At 43.2% G+C, this 17847-nt stretch overlaps 1 protein-coding gene across 2 annotated transcripts in view; it reads right to left on the reverse strand.

Moving 5' to 3' along the window:
* Nucleotides 1-17847, reverse strand: part of GPAT4 (glycerol-3-phosphate acyltransferase 4) — an 845426-nt gene that overhangs the window by 63758 nt on the left and 763821 nt on the right. For both annotated transcript variants that reach the window (XM_044082998.1, XM_044082999.1), the window contains exon 12: nucleotides 14562-14641. In XM_044082998.1, the coding sequence (XP_043938933.1) occupies nucleotides 14562-14641 (80 nt within the window). The remainder of the gene's footprint in view (nucleotides 1-14561; nucleotides 14642-17847) is intronic.

Raw genomic sequence — 17847 nt, forward strand, 5'->3', positions numbered from 1 at the left:
TGTCATTTGAACCTTGCGTAAGAAAGGCACTATAGGGGTGGCAAGAGCCTTTGCCAGTATCCGGAATCCCAAGGACAACAGGTGCAGGCCATCTCTGGCAAAGCAGCGTGGTCTGTCGATCATGTGATCCAGGCAGACAGATACTGGATTCCCTTAGAATAACACCAGAAGCTTAGCCAATTGTTAAAGTCAATCATTTTGTCCTTGCACTGTGGTATTATTCTGGGTGATGGGAGGATGCTACTCAGGGCTAGGGTCATACCTGCCTGGGCTACAAGATCGGACAGCTCCACCATGTCTCTTTTCATGTAGTCCAGGGAGGTACGTCTCAGGTCATTCACACCAACATGGACAATGACAGAGTCATACTTGTACTTGTTGTGGGGTGACCTGAGTGCATGCGTTATGTGGCGGACCCTGGCATCCGACAGTCGGCTGACAGTAACTTTCTCCTTGTTTAGCCTGGTGAGTGGAACATCAGTGTGCCTGACTATAGAGTCACCTATGACTAGAGTGTTGGGTACGTTATGCCTTATGGGCTGTAGTTGAGTGGCACACTGAGTATGTGGGCTGTGTGTCATTTGGGTTGTGTTGGGGGGGTGGAGGTTGCTTGCATTTCTGCTTTGGAGGTCTCGGTTGTTTACACAGATTTTTACTGAGAGCCTCCGCGAATGTAGGTGTGTGTTTTGTGCTTCTGTGTGTGTGTTTTGGTGGTGTAGGTTTTGAGGGACTATGTGATGAGTGTGGTATGGTGAAAGTGTTTACCTTCTCCCCTTGACTGTCTAGTCCAGTCTTCAGTGAAGAGAGCTTTGCTTCCAGTCTGGCTATACAAGTGCATCTCTCACAGGTCGTAGTTTTGAGTGGTAGGAGGAGAGGGTTGTCTGTGTACATGAGGCAATTGCTGCATTGTCCCAAGATGCCCAGATTCATCAGGTAGACAGGAGAAATCACCGGGAGCTGACCTTTAGACATGCCTGGATAGGTGCTTATTTATTAAGTACTAAAAACTGTTTTCCTCTAGACAAGTGAGGAAAGTTGAGTGCTGAGCTCAAAGAAACAGATTTGAGTGCTAAAACTAAAATGCTGACTAGTTACAAGGGAAAATTTGAAGAGCAGACTTTATGATGCCAGGAATAGTTTTAACCCTAGTTAAGTGGGGGGTGGGGGGCTCAGGAGCTCACAAACAGTCCTGGACACAGCAAATCCATATCTGGACAAGACCTGCCACAGCAAAGGGGGGGGGGGGGGGATCAAGCTTAGAATTTTTCTTTCAGTAAAAAAAAAATATTTTTTTCAGTAAAGTGGAAATGGAGAAATCTGGAACAGAAGTTAATTGAACGTTAAGAATCTGAGTGGGTTGGCCTTCAGAAATGTTCTCTATTAGATTGAATGAACTAATGACACTAGACTGGGAGGAGTGTCACAGATCAAATATACAGTATGGGTAGGCAACTGCAAAGCCACCAAGTATAAGAACACCTCAACACTAGAGAGGGTGGGTGGGAAAAATTACAGTTCCTAGCTGTAGCCACTAAATGAAAGTTTTAAACAGATCAAGGAGCAAGCAGACTCTAGAGAATGCTTTTAACTGTAAACAGACAATTATAGTAATGCACACTATTACAGTTCCTAGCTGTAGAACACAGAAACCTCAAAAAATCAAAAATGAACAGAAAAGCTCGGATAGAGCACTCACAAACAGAAAATACAACTCTCAGTATGAAAAAGCAGTTCACAGTTAAGTAATTCAGTAAACATGCAATTAGAGTAATCTAGCAATGAAAAATACAGTTAAAACAGTATAAAACAGCACATAAATGCAGCGAAACAATAAAAAAGCTTTATAACAGTGCAAAATGTAGTAGATCAACTGTACAGCACAATTATAAGCGTTTCAGAAGTGCAGTTCAGTGAAATAAGTGTAAGAAATAACTTATCCTGCTCTTGGAATCTTAAGGAATTTCCGCTTCGTTTCAGTAATAAAATACAATCCACAGCCCGATAAATACAATCACAACCTTTTCAAGACACAGGGTTTATATACCAGTAAGGATGGAAGAGTTAGATCATCAAATTACTACTCAGACCCTGCTATTACCCAATCACTCATACTACAGAAGGTCAGGAGGCCTTGTTACTCTCAATAATAATGAAGACAGACTGTCAGCAGAAAATGGCTGCCAAAAACACAGGAAACTCAAACAAAACTACCAGGCCTAGACAACATGCCTCTATCAAGATTGTGCCACCTGAGCAGAACACAGAAACCTCGCTTTAAAAAGCATAGAAAGAACACCCACAAAGAGAAAATACAAGTCTCAGTAATTTAGTAATTAAATAAAAAATGCAACATCAGATACCACCTTGGGCATAAAGGAGGGGTTAGTCCCCAGGGAGACCCTGTCTGCATGGAAAATGATGAAGGGCTCAACAGCCATGAGTGCCTGAAGTTCTGAAACCCTTCTGGCTGAGGTGATAGCTAGTAGGAAGGCAGTCTTCCAGGAGAGGTATTTTGATTCTGTTGAAGCAGCAGGTTCGAAAGGAAGTGAGGTTAGTTTTTCTAAAACATAACTCGGGTCCCAGGCTGGCGTGGGAGGTCCGATATTGGAAGCCCCTCTGAGGAATTGTTAAATCAAAGGATGAGAGAAGACGGGTAAGGTCAGAATCGTAATGGGCTGAAATGGCTGAGGCGTGGATTTTAATAGAAGAGAAGGAGAGGCCAGCTTTGAGCAACTTGGCTAGGTAATCAAGATAAGAGGGACGGAAGGATGGGAGGTACTGGCCCCTCTGGACTGGGTTCAGGAGAAGAATGTTTTCCATTTCCCTGTGTAAGACTTTCTGGCCTCTGTGAGAATCTCTAGGACCTGTTTGCTTAACAGGGACTCCTTGTTAGCATTTAAGGTACAAGCCATGCTGAAAGATTGAGAGTCTGCAAGTCTGGGTGCAGTATCTCCCTCACCTGGGTCAAGAGGTCTGAGAGCAGGGGAAGCTGCTTGGGGGGCTGTAAGGTCGGGCTGCACAGTAAGGGGTACCAATCTGTCTGGGCCAATCTGGAGCAATGAAGATGGTTTTTAGTCTCTCCTCCCTTATTCTGATTAGCACCTTGGGAATAAGGGGCAGAGTAGGGAATGTGTACACAAAGAGGGAGTTCCAGGGGAAGGTCAAGGCATCCACTTTACACGCTAGGAGGTGATGCTTCCTGGTACAGAACTTTTGCAGCTGGTGATTGAGATGCGAGGCAAAGAGATTCACCTCCGGAGTCCCCCACTCCTGAGTGATTTGTGGAAAGATTTCCCTGTGGAGCTGCTATTCGTGGGGTTCCAGTAAGTTTCTACTTAGGTGGTCTGCCTGGGTGTTGTTGACCCCTGGTAGGTATTTGGCAATTGGGTGTAGACGCATGGAGGTGACTGCCAGCCAGAGGCTCATGGCTAGCCTGCACAGAGGGTAAGACTGGGTCACCCCTGTTTGTTGATATACCACATTATATGGTGTTGTCTGTTTTTATAAGGAGAACCCTTGGTCTGAGATGGGGTTTGAAGGATGTCAGAGCCTTTTGTACTGCCATCATTTCTTTGACTGATGTGTAAGTGAAGGTGCTGGGCATCCCAAAGACCCTGGGTGCACCTGCCGGCTAGGTGAGCACCCCAAGCAATGTCTGAGGCATCAGTGGTGATGGTCTGGCTGATAGGGTGGAGGATGAAGGGAAGACCCTTGTTCTTGGCAGAGGCCTCTGCCCACCAGAGAAATTCGGCCCTTATACATGGGATCAGAGGGAGAGAGGTACCTAGAGACAGAGTGCTAGCACCAAAGGTTCTTTAGATACCACTGAAGTTTTCTCATGTGAAGCCTGGCCAGAGGAATTAGAAGGATGCAAGATGCCATGTATCCCAGGGTTTGCAAGAACTTCCTCACGATGAGGTGACTTCTGGAAGCCAGCTGGGAGTTTGCTTTGCTTTCTTCGCATTGATGGTGAACCCTAGTGAGGTTAGGAGGGATTTGACAAAGAGAAGGTCCTGGAGCAGCTTTTCTTTGCATTCTGCCTGAATGAGGCAGTCATCCAGGTAAGGGTAAATCTGTATCTTTATCTGCAGAATGCTATGGCCGGGGCTAAGCATTTGGTGAATACTCTAGGTGCAGTAGATAAGCCAAAGGGCAGCCCAGATAACTGAAAATGTTGTGAGCCTGCTCTGAAGCACAGGAACTTCCTGCAGGATTCCCTTATGGAGATGTGGAGGTAGGCACCCTTTAGGTCTAGGGTCACTAACCAGGCATTTTTTGTCAGCATAGGCAGCAGCTGCTGCAAAGTTAGCATTTTGAATCTGGGGACCACCAGGGAGGTGTTCAGGATGGGGCGCCAAGTGACATATTTTCTGGGAACAAGGAATAGTCTGGAATAAAAGCCTTTGCCTGTTTGATCTGAGGGGACAGGTTCTACTGCGCCCTGGGATATGACAGTTTGGATTTGTTTCAACGCCTCTGCCCACAGACTTGGAGGTAAGTCTGTGTACCCTCTTGGAATTGGAGTTCGTATAAAGTGAATTTGTATCCCTAAAAAATTATCTTTAAGACCCATTGGTCCTTTGTTACAGAAAGCAAATTTTCTTTGAAGAGGGAGAGCCTTCCTACAAGTTTTTGAGGAGTGAAGGGAGGGGGAGTTATTGTGAGTTTTTGCCATAGAAGGGTTGCTTAGAACTCCCTGCCCTTGGGGCTGAAGTGGTCCACTGTTTGTTTCTCTACTGGCCCTGGGATAAGGGCCTCGATGGTCTGTCCCTGCCGGGGCCTACCTTGGCCCTGTCTGCTAGGTGCAGGGAAGGATCAGTGCTTAGAGGGAAAGTTCCTGCTGAACCTGGGGTTGTACCTGAAAGAAATCTTTTACTGTTTGCATAGCTTTTGCTTCGTCTTCCATTGTTTTAAGCACCTCTTCTGCTTTCACTCCAAACAAGCGCTCCTTATCTAGGGGGTGCATCAATAAGTTTAGACTTGACATGATTAGGGAGAGGTTGTTCCTTCAGCCATGCATGTCTCCTAATAACAGATCCTGTCACTGCTGCCCTGCTAGGTGCTTCTAGGGCATCATATCCACAAAGCAATGATTGTCTGGCCACGTGACAAGCAGAGTGCAGTAAATCTGCTAACTCTTTTGAATTGTACAGTCAGGAAAGGTAGAAATCTTTTGTTTTAATAGTTCCAAAATGTGTTGCTGAAATTTTAACATATGGAACTGACAATTGAGTGCTCTGATAGCTAAGGTTGCAGAGGTGTATACTTTTTTATCCCATGTGTCCAGAGCTCTGGAGTCCTTGTCAGAAGGAATAGGATTCTTGGCGAAATTAGTCTTAGCTCCTTTAAATCCATGTGTAATGACCTCTGGGGTCTGCAGTAGGCTTTCTGTACAGGTATTTGTGAGAATCCGGTACTCTGTAATACCGGTCAGGTTTACTAGGAGTAGGTGGGAGGGCGTCAGGGGCTAAGCTGGATTAATGGAAAACATCATCTACCACTTCTAAAATAGGGGGCTGGCCAGGGGTCTGTGCTGGGGCAGGTCCAGAAACTCTCCAAGTCTTTTCTTAGATGGGGAAGTCCTGAGATTCCTACTGGAAATGTTCCCTGAGGGTGTGAAGGGTTTCCCCAAAGGAAAGGTCCTCTGGAGTGGAGGCAGAAGGGATGGATTCCTCCGCATCTGAATCCTCATAAGCAGTCAGAGGTTGCTGTTCCTCTTCAAAATCTGAATAGTCAGATTCCTCAGAATCTTGTTCTGTCATAATTTCTAGAGAAGGGTGCCTTTTTCTTTTAGAAATTGCGGCCTGACTACCCCGGATAAGGGAGATGAGATCCTCCACCATTTTAAGCATTTGTGCTTGGGGTGGTGGAGCAGGAGCAAGATGGTGGCTAGAAGCAGATTTCCTAGGAGTGACCTAGCTTCTAGGCCTGAGAGAATCCTTCGGTCTGAGAAAGATGGTAGTTGGATGAGAAAAAGTTGTTTTTTGTCTAGATTCAGTAATTCAAAAGGCCTCCTCGGAAACCAGTGCCTGTGTCGTGGCTCCGGACCCAACTGCGGCAGAGAAAGCCAAAGGATCGGAAGACGAAGAAGATTTCTGCAGCATACCAGACTCCAAAAGAGTCTTGGTAGAGGTCTGCATAGATATCGAATTGGGCATCAGGGGCTGCAAAAGAGCCTTACCGAATTCCAGAGAACTGACGACCTGCTTAGTGGTAGCGTCATTGGAAGGCTTAGCCTTGTGTGGTCTATCTCTATCCTTATCTCTGCATTTTTTCGGAATGTCCAAGGATTGTTGGCTGACTGATGCCATATCGGAATGTGAAGACGGAACACGAAAATATCGGTCTATGGAAAATGGCTCTCTCATTAAAGAGGGCACAGAATTGGCAATGGGGGACGTCATAGGCTGGGCTTAAACAACTGATGCAGTAAGAATGGAAATCTCGGTGTGGGATCTGCTTTCCCCAGGCGACACAACTGTTAACTTTTTCGCACATCAGTTAATGCAAGAAAAAAGGGTCCCCAACAGGGTACTTAGCTTTAGACATTTTCAGCTGAAACTCAAATTCTAGTAGCGATCGATCGGCACTCGTGCGAAAGTACAGCTGTGTACACTTACCATAAATGTAGATGTTCGAGTGTATTCACTGTTGCAGTCATCACATTTGGGTTATCTGCTTGCAGAAGCCCTCAGTCGGCCTGACTATCAAAGTCTTGGGTCCTGCGTCGGATGCTGTCTCATCTTCTAGGACGTCAGGTAGTTAGAGGTATAAAGCATGCAGCCGATGCCATTACATCAGTTTTTCTTGCCCCAGATGTCAGTTGCCCCCATAATGGGAAGCAATTAGATACAAGGTTACACCTCCAACAAAAAAAGCAAATACACCAAATAGCTTTAAGCATAGCAAACAAGGATAGAGGTATAGTCAATAGAAGTCAGGGGGCTGGAGGGAGGGTAACCAGGACTGCAACAGTGAATACACTCGAATATCTACATTTATAGTAAGTGTACACAATTGTGCTATGTTCGTGTTTCACTGTTGCAGTCATCACATTTGGGTAGATTCCCAAAGCTAAGGATGACAAGAGGTAATTAGATAGCATTAGTACCAGCTATAAGGCCCTGCAAGACTGCAGTGGCAAAGCCAGCTCTGGATTTAGAAAAAAAAACTGGTAGGTGGTAATGCTTGGTGAAGGTATGCACAGAACTCCAGGTAGCTGCTTCTAGGATGTCGCTGGTAGGACACCTCTGAGAAAGGCTGTAGAGGTAGATGCAGCCCTGGCTGAATGTGGTCTTATCCCCTGTGGGGTAGGTTTTCCAAGGTGCTTATAGCAGAAATGAATGCAGTGGTCTATCCACTTAGAAATGATTTGCTTTGAAATTGACTTCCCCTCTGCCCCTGCAGCCAATGCAACCAGCAGCTGTTCAGATTTCCTGAGAGGTTTAGTCGTGTCCAAGTAAAATCTAAGTTGTCTGTGCACGTCCAAGGAGTGCAGTATTCGTTCCCCTTTGTTCTGTGGATTAGAAAAGAAGGTTGGCAAATGAATGGACTGATTAAGGGCCACACTGGATACCACCTTGGGCATGAAGGAGGGATTGGTCCTGAAGGACACCCTGTCCGCATGAAAGATGATGAAAGGCTCCACTGCCATGAGAGCCTGTAATTCAGACACCCTTCTTGCTGAAGTGAAGGCTAGAAGGAAGGCTGTTTTCCAAGAAAGGAATTTAACTCTGCTTTTGCAGCTGGCTCAAAGGGAGGTAAAGTGAGCTTTTCCAGTACAAAGTTAAGGTCCCAGGCTGGAGTAGGGGCTCTCTGGGGTGGCCTTAAGTTTTTGGATCCTCTGAGGAACTGCTTCAGCAGTGGATGAGAGAAGAGGGGTGGTTCTGTATTGTAATGAGCTGAAATGGCTAAGGCATGAATTCTGATGGAGGAAAAGGAAAGGCCCTTGTGAAGCATCTCAGTTAAGTATTGAAGAATCTGAGGTAAATTGGGTATTGCTGTGCCCATCCCCTGAATTTGGCTCCAGGAACAGAATCTTTTCTATTTTTCAGCATAGGATTTTCTAGTACTAGGCCTCCTTGTCTCCAAAATGACATCCATCACTTGCTTACTGAGGGATGGTAATGGAGAGATCAAGTAATTAGCCAGGCTGCCAGGTTCAGGGTTTGAAGCTGTGGGTGTAGAATCTGGCCCTCCTGCTGGGACAGCAGGGCAGGAGTCTGAGGAAGGTGCCATGGTGCTAGCACTGATACACTGCGCAAGAGGGGGTACACCAGTGTTGGTGTGGCCAGTCTGGTGCAATTAGTACTGTCCTTGATTTGTCCTGTTTGATCTTTAGTTGTACCTTGGAGAGGAGAGGCAGAGGGGGAAAGGCATAAACTGACAGGTTTTTCCAGGTGAAGGACAGGGCATCCACTTTCCTAGCTTGTTTGTGGGGAGTCTTTGTGCAGAATTTGTCCAATTGGTAGTTCTTGGGGGAGGCAAACAGGTCTATCTCCGGGCTCCTCCATTTGTTTCTCAACATGTTTAATATCTTTGGTTCCAGTTTCCACTCGTTTGGGTCCATGAGATTTCTGCTTAGGTCGTCTGCCAGTGAGGAATTGAGCCTGTAGGTGCACTTGGTGGCTCAAGGCTGTGTTCCACAGAGCCATGGCTAGTCTGCAGAGAGGATATGAGTGGGTTCCTCCCTGCTTGTTTATGTACCACATAACACTGGTGTTGTCCGTCTTTACCAATAACTGTCCTAGAAAAATGTGGTCCTTGAAGGCTGTCAGAGCAGTCTGTACAGCTAACATTTCTTTTTGATTGACATGCAGGTGCATTTGACTTGGGTTCCATTTGCCCTGAATGCACTTCCCTGCCAGGTGAGCCCCCCATTCATAGTCTGATGTGGCTATTGTTAGGGTTTGGGCGGCAGGGGATAGAGTGGATGACAGTCCCTTGTTTTGGTGGCAGGCCTCTGCCCACCAAAGGAACTCTTATCTGTAGACAAGGTATGATAGGAATCATTGAGTCTAGATCCTTAGAATGCTGACACCATAAGCTTTTTAGATACCATTGCAGTTTCCTCATATGCAGTCTTGCATATGGAATTAGTAGAATGCAGGAGGCCATGAACCCCAGGGCTTTTAGTATTTGCCTTGCAGATAGCTGGGTTTTTGTGGCCAGTAATTTGAAGTAGGCTGTCAAATGAACTTGTTTCTCTGGCGTAAGGTAGTCCATCTGGGAAGTTGTATTTAAGCTTGCTCCCAGGAATACAATTTCTTGGCAGAGTACAAAATGTGACTTCTTTTAGTTTATGGTGTCCCCAGAGAAGCTAACACTTTCCTTACAAATGCCAGATGATTTAATAGTATGTCCTGACTTTCTGCCTGAATTAGACAATCGTCCAGGTATGGGTATATTTGAATATTTCTTTACCTGCAAAATGCAATGACTGGAGCTAGGCACTTTGTGAATACCCTGGGTGCAGTAGATAAGCCAAAGGGTAGTGCAGAGAACTGACAGTGCATGTAGCCTGCTTTGAAGCGTAGGTATCTTCTGCAAGATTCCCTTATTGGGATGTGCAGGTAGGCTTCCTTTAAATCCAGTGTTGCCAACCAGGCATCTTTGCCTAGCATAGGAAGCAGCTGATGAAGAGTTAGCATTTGGAATTTTGGGATCACCAAAAATGTGTTTAGTATAGGACAGGTCCAGGATAGGATGCCAGGAATTATCTTTTCCAGGTACCAGAAAAAGTCTTGAGTAGAAACCTTGTCCCCATTCTTCTTCTGGGACAGGCTGAATAGCCCTGATGCTTAAAAGATAGAGAACTTGCTTTTGAGCCTCTGCCCACTGATTTGGGAGTAGATCTGGCCAATAGTTTGAGGTTGGTAAGGAGTGGAAGTGGAATCTGTATCCTTGGGAAACTATATTTAAAACCCATTTGTCCTGGGTAACGAATTCCCAATTTTCTGCCTGCAGGGCAATCTTTCCCCCTAAAGGAACAGTCAGTTGAGCAGGGCTTGGAAGGCTTAAAGTTAAGTCATTGAGACAGTTTACCATGGGGGGAGTCTTACTACTTCCTGTTTTGGAAGTGGGAGTCCCCCACTGCTTAGTCCTGTGAATACCTTGGGACTGAATCCTGGGTGTTATGCTGGTTCTGGGTTTGGACTGAAGGCCTGGAAGAGGCAGGAAAGGACCAATTCTTAGAGGGCCAATGCCTACTAAATCTGGGAGGCTGTACTTGCAGGAAATCTTTGTTTGCATAGATTTAGCTTTTTCCTCCATCTTTTTAAGTACTACTTCTGCTTTGTTGCCAAACAGATGGTCTTGGTTTAAGGGAGCATCCAGCAATTTAGCTTTAACATGATCTGGCAAAGACTGCTCTTTAAGCCAAGCATGCCTTCTAAAGTACAGACCCAGTGACAGCAGCCCTGCAAGATGCCTCTAATAAATCAAAACCACATTGCAAAGTATGTTTTCCAACTTGTTCAGTAGAATGCATTAAATTCTGTAAATCTTTATATTCAGCATAGTCAGGAATCAACATAATTTTCTGTTTAATCAATCCAATAATATGCTGCTGATACTTTAATGGCCAAGGTTGCAGAAGTGTATACCTTCTTACCCCATCTATCCAGCGCCCTGGAATCTCTATCAGAGGGGGGTTAGCATTTTTGGCAGTAGTAGCCTTAATGCCCTTGGGTCCCTGTGAAATAGTCTCAGGATCCGCAGTAGGATTTTTAAACAGGAACTTGTGAGAGACAGGAACCCTGTAATATCTATCAGGTTTTCTGGGAGCAGGAGGTAAAGAGTCAGGGGCCAGGTTAGATTCCGAGAAGGCATCCACAATGTCCAGTACAGGAGGGATGGCCAAAAGCCTGTGTTGGGGCAGGAGTAAGAAATCTCTAAGCCTCTTTCTGGAGTCGGAGTAATCCTGGCTCTCCCAGCGAAAATGCTCCATAAGAGTATGCAAGGTTTCACCAAAAGAGAAATCCTCTGGAGGGGAAGTAGAGGGAATGGATGCATCATCATAAATCCTGTTCATCAGAGGAAACAGAAATTTCAGAGTCCTGATCACAAGAATCAGAAGGAAAATCAGTCTTAGGTCTCTTAGAGGGGGAAGGGTGGCTTCCCCTGATTAGAGTAATAAGGTCTTCAGCCATTCTTATCATTTGTTTTTTAGGCATAGGGGCCTGACCATGCAGTCTGGACGTCAGTTTTCTAGGCATGGATCGAGTCTTAGGCCTTGAGGAAGAAGATGGTGTCAGTTTAATATGCAAGTCAGTAGGCCTGAATACACCCTCAGAAGCCGGTGCCTGCACAGCGGCTTTGGACCCATCCAAGGTATTGACATCCGCAGGTTCCATAGTCGAAGAAGCATCTTGCGGCATACCGGACTCCGAATGGGTCTCAGTAGAGGCCTGCAAATCTGAAGTAGCAGGTATCAGGGGCTGCGAAAGCGCCTCTCTGAGTACCGGTGAACTGGCGACTAGCTTAGGAGAAGCACTGTCGGCAGCTTTGGACCTATGCGGTCTGTCTCTGTCTTTATCTTTGCATTTTTTCAGAATGTCGGTAGTCGGGTGGCTTACCGAAGCCATTTCTGGATAATTGAACTGAGTACCAAAATATTTAGAAGCGTAAATAAACAGACAATGAATAGTTCGAGGTTTGAATAAAGCACAAAACCAACAGCAAGGTACGTCGTGGTCTGGGCCTAGGCAAGGAATGCAGTACAAATGAAAATCTTTATGAGGTATTTGCTTTCCACAAGAAATACAATTGTTAACTTTTACTGACATTGGTTTAGAGCAAGAAAAAGGTTCCCCAAGTACTTAGCAGTTGAAGACTTGGTTCTGAAACTTCAGCGAAAATTTCAGGAGTCGGCCGACCGGCACTTGCGAACTGCTTCTGTTTCGGGCACTGCACAGCAAGAAAGACTGATGTAATGGTGTCGGCTGCATGCTTTATACCCCAACTACCTGACGTCATGGAAGATGAGACAGCATCCGACGCAGGACCCAAGACTTTGATAATCAGGCCGACTGAGGGCTACTGCAAGCAGATAACCCAAATGTGATGACTGCAACAGTGAAACACGAAGAACATCTGCTTCTGCTATGGGCTCCACGGCAAGAAAGACTGATGAAATGACGTCGGCTGCCTTGCTTTATAGCACTGATGACCTGACGTCAGATTACAGGCGACTGCAGCCGACGCAGAAAAACATTGACTCTGGTATTCAGGCCGGCCTAGGGCTACCACAGCAGGGATAACCCACAGGTGATGACTGCAACAGTGAAACACGAAGAACATCTTTTGTTTTTAACTGACAGGAGATGTGAATTATTCTCAAGTCCTGTTCCACTGTAAAGGAGGCAGAAAAACTTTCAACTGTAAATCCTGGAATATATAAATTGCAAGGTATTCATTCAACACAACCAGCCAAAATAGTAACTTTAACTTCAGCATGTTAAACTGTTCAAAAGAAACACTGTTGTAATTTTTACTCAAAGTGGCCCATGACTGCTCTGGTATGGGTACACAGAGGTCATTTTAAAAAGGGCATACCTGTAAAGCATAAACATTACATTTCTAAATTGGGTGGCATAGTGGTGCAGCGGTTAAAATTGTTGCCTCACAGCAAGAAGCTCTCTGGTTCAATTCTCGGCTGAGGTGCCTTCTGTGTAGAGTATGCATGCCCTCCCTGCGTTCGCGTGGTTTTCCTCCCACAATCCAAAGACATGCGTCTGGAGCATTTCTTCCCGGGCCTCCCCTGAAAATAAGCTCTGTCCTAGTCAGACTTTCCCGGTCACCAAATGTTAAATAAATAAATAATCTTGCAGATACAGCAATAACAGATGCTAAAACATGGCAGTTTCTGGATAAGATATTATCACTTTTATCACTGTATAAAAATTAAAAAATATATATATATATATTTTGAACTACAGCGACTTCCACTGCTTCAAGACAGCAAAAGAAGGAAACAGTTTCTTGGATGAAACCAATTGTCTTCTATACCTGGGTCACCTTTGGGGACCTTCAGTTGCACAGTAGAAGTGCCAAAGGAATCACTGCCTGCTTTGCCTATGTGCATCACGAGAAGTCGCATAGACAAAAGGAAATGACAATTAACTGCATTTAACACAAAGATAATCCCCAGCTTTTCGTCCTTCACTCAACTAATCTACAAGTTAACGCTGACCTTTAAACAGGATCCACTGACATGCTACTTTCTACAAACGAATAATGATATGCTGTCCTACAAATACTGCTGTAATTTTAGTTATTTTTGGTAATATTTAACCATCTTGGCCTGGGCCGTGCCTGAAAAGGGCCTTTAAACCAGTGCACTTAACTGTGGTTAAGAAATATAAAAGTAAAAATAAAATAAGTAGAAACAGTTAGAAAAGTAATGTTGGCAAAAACGAAGGGAAGAATTAACTTTATCTGCTTCATGGGGAACTTTTCAGAATTTGCAAGTGGACTTCTTACTGTTAAGTGACGATGTCATGTTTAAGTAACAGTATGCACACGTCCAATCATTGCAGACTGTATCACCGCATTTAGCAGTTTGTTAAAAGAAGAGAAATTTTGGTTTATGATACTGGTAGCCATCAATAATCGCCAAGATTCACACTCTACTGGGCAAGTTATGTGAAGATTGCATAAACTTTCACAAACAGAACAGCAGTTTCACTGTCCTTATAGGCCTCAAGCTTTAGGATTAGGACAGCACTTTAAAATAAATAAAGTGTAGCAGCAGAAACTTTTCCTCTGGATTTGCATTTTTCCGCACACCAGGCATGATGATGCAGCTGCTTTGAGAAACTATGCACTAGAATAGAGCTTAGATAACAGTTACTTTGAGACATTATGTAAAAACCTAGAAAGCAGACTTCTGTTCCAAAGAGAATGACAGTAACAGTACTTCAATGTCCAGTTATGTCCAAACAGACAAAGACAGCTGCTGTCTGTCAAAGCTGTTAAAGCATTTGAAACTGTGAACCCCTGTTGCTACCGATATCCAATTATAAGTAATTAAACACACATTTAAATGGTGGAAAATGATTCACATTATGCAAGCAGCTTTTCAGATCTAAATCATTGAGGGTCTGCAGTACTTTTTTTTTTACTTGTGGTTGGCCCTGTTGTACAAATGACAAAGGGGAACTGATTTCAGGACAGGTAGTAAGTACTGAAAATGACAAACTTGAAAGGTAAATTACAAAGAGATGAAGTCAATTTCAGCTGACCAGCTTTCATCAACAAGATGTAGCCTAACTCATCATCACCCATGTACCATACTGTTGCTACTGTACTACTATGAATTTACTCACCCAGGCTGCGCGTGAAATTGGGTCATTACCCCAGTAACAAAATATAAATAAATAAAACATGCCAAGACATTTAATCAGAATGAAAACTTACTGGTTTCTCCTTTAGGACTATAGTGACTAAATCCAGAAAGACAAAATAATATACTTGACCAAACTATCACCCATAGAAAACCCATATACAGAGATCTTATTTATGATAGATTTTCAAGCTTGTTGTGAAAAACCTGTACTCACCACAAAAGATCTGCTAGGCCTCCTTGTCTGGCGATGGCTGCCTTCACACGGTTAGCAAAATGTACAGCGTCTTCACCTTCCTAAGAAGAAAACACAACACTGTCCAAAAAGAGCATCAACACAGGCAAGTCCTTACAGTGCAAAACTAAGTTACCCTTCTCCATTCACAGTTTTTTTAAACTAGACATAATGTCACCAACATTCAAACATGACACTGAATCAGCTGGACTTGCAACAAATGAGACCAAGGGCTGAGTAAGAAAACTGAAAACCATAAGTAATATAACATTTCATTAAATAAGAAATTCCCTGTCTGTTAGTAAACTATATAAGAGTATATGCTATCACGCATCAAACTCATAAATGTATTACTATTATTATGGTAAGATGTCTCATAACCAACATTCAGTGAAAAATATTTAAATAGAACAGAGACTGCAGCATGCATTTTACACTGTGTGTTACTCAAACATTTGCTACAACTACAGCAATCAAGTGAATCACTTAAAATGAGAAACAAGACAAGCTTACTGCTTCTTGGTATCCACCTAGAGTAATGTAACTATTATTCTGTGTGAGAGCAAAGATCTACAAAACTGCTTAAGAAAATGCTGATGGATGAAGATCCCAGATATAACAAGGCCAGTGAAGTGGAAGACGTAGGATGCATGGAAGCATTTCTCTTCTGACCTCAACCCTCTGGCGTTTTTTATTTCTGTTCTAAGCATAGCTGAGCCTCTGTGATAAGTTACATTGAGCCATTAACTCAGGCAACATCTCCGAGGGTAGTAACACCTGCTCTGCAAAGTAGTATCTTCTCCTCCCACAGTCTAAATCCTCCCTGGTTCTAAGCTACTATTCACCCCACCCACCCCGTCCTTCCTCTTTGAATGCATGCAGTTACATATGTTTCGTGAAACTGTGCAATACGCTTGTTTCCTTACATTTGTATTTATATCATTACTCCTTTTTCGTGTTTCACTTCTAATGTATACATATGTGCCCAACCATTTAACCCCTTCCTCATGCACAAAGTTTCCATTCCATTTAGAATTCTGAAGACTACAGACTGTCCTTTTTAACAGACTGATTTTTCCATAGTCTGTATGTTTTTTTCATCTGTATACTATACTTTAGATGTGGCTTTAATAGTGTCAAGTAAAACAAAAGGATAACTTCAGCATTATCTGACGTCACTTGCAGTATGATGCATTCAGCATCTTACTGGACATTGCTGCTGCCCTATGAAAGCTTATAGATTTCTTATTCCTTCTGAATTGTTTTCCTCAGTTCTGCATAAAGTCATCCCAACAAGAATACAGTTCCCCTCGAGACTACTGAAGCTCACTGTCCACATATCTGTCTACAATGCCAGTCCCTACAGTTTTCTTTGAAGAACCCCTCAAGGTGAAATTTCCATTTTTTTTAATACGTATTCTATCTCACCTGCCAACCATCAGCCCCCCCCCCCGACTAATCTTTTCCTTTCACACTCTTGTTTTTTTCTTCTGATTATTTTTTAATAGAAATTGCTACGGTTTCTACACATAAGCACCCCCCCCCCCAAAAAAAAAACATATGGAAACATGCAAGCCCCCAGCAAACTATTTTCTGATTGGGTACACTACCAAAGATAAGTTGTGAGCAAGAAAAAGGAATCTGCTCTTTGGAAAGTAGGTTGTCCTTTTTACATACAGATGTGACCTGTGACATTCCACACCTATGATCATTTAACTGTGAGAAAGTAACAATTGCTTAGTCACCTTTACACAAATTACTGTCCCCCTCCAAAAAACAAAAAAAAAAAAACAAAACAAAAAAAATAAACTAGCTGGGTAGATCTCCAATGCTTTACTGTGGCTAAGAAAATTAAATTCTACTTATAGGAATGTTTTCCTCATCTTGCTTCTCTCTCACACACACACAGCCTGTGGCAAACAACATCCACAATCTTTTAAGAATGATCAGATGTTTTCAATCCACAACCCTGAATTACCACCTCCTGAATGGATACAGTGGATATAAAAAGTGTACACACCCCTGTTAAAATGCCAGGTTTTGGGATATAAAAAATGAGAACCAAAAATATGACCAGCAGACAGTGGAGACAGAATAAAAGTCAATTACATAAATGCAGTGTACCAAACAGACCGGTTTCAGCTTGTATATTATTAAGCCTTCATCAGTGTGAAAATACAAAGAAAAATACACCCAATTTATACTATGTCATCAGTCCAGAAGCCAATCACAGATGTTCATTTAACCCTGGTGTAAAAAGCCCTCCTAATTTAATTATCCATTTTTTTCTCCGTAACATTGAGCAATTCATGCCAACCAGATTTGTTTTGTTGCAAGCCAATGATTTTGTCTATAATTGTAAATTGAAAACATGCTGTCTTATGGGTTAAAGTGTGTTTAAAAAGAGCATTAGTGTTACACTGATTCCTAATTTCACTCGTATGCTCAGATATTCTATGTCTCACAGTCCTGGACGTTTGTCCAACATAAAAGGCTGAACATTGACATATTGCTAAATAAACCCATTCTGAACTACAATTAGCGAAAAAAGGGATCTCAAACACTGTGCTAGTATTCTTACTACTAAAGCTAGTGGTTTTCAGCATTCTGCAACAATGCCTACAATGCCCACATGGATGGCTCCCCTTAGCAATCAGTCCTTCAATTGTACTTTGTCTTTTGTCCCTTGATTTGGGGCTACTCTGTTTATAATGGTTAAAATATGATGCTAAATTTCTCCCATTTCTAAATGAGAAAAAGCACCTATCTCCCAAGGAACCCTGATAATATATTTTCTGCCATAAGAATATTCCATTTCCGGCATACACTATCAATAAGTGCCCCTGTGTTCCGTCCATATGTTTTCACAAACCTAAGTTTCCCTGTGGTATCAAAATTTTTCTCTTTATATTTTAAGAGTTCATTCCTGTTCATCTCGTTAATCACATTCTGTGCTTGTGTAATGTTGTTCAGTTGAATAGCCCCTTTCCTTAAACCTCTTAGTAAGGTCATCTCTGAAATGTAAATATGAATCCTCGGCTGAGCATATACGTTTTACCCTCATATACTGGGATTTAGGGATATTCTTGCATATATGAGGAGGATGATAGCTGGAGGCATGGAGCAGAGTTATACTCAGAGAATTTTATATATACTTCAGTAGTGAGGGTATTATCTGGGGCCCTGATGACCATTACACCCAGAAAAGTAACCCTATCCTGGTTGCAACTGACTGTAAATTCAATCCCCCACTTGTTTTCATTGAGAT

The sequence above is a fragment of the Protopterus annectens genome, chromosome 9.part0 (genome assembly GCF_019279795.1).
Source record: "Protopterus annectens isolate FY-2018-M chromosome 9.part0, PAN1.0, whole genome shotgun sequence".
Lineage (NCBI taxonomy): Eukaryota > Metazoa > Chordata > Ceratodontiformes > Protopteridae > Protopterus > Protopterus annectens.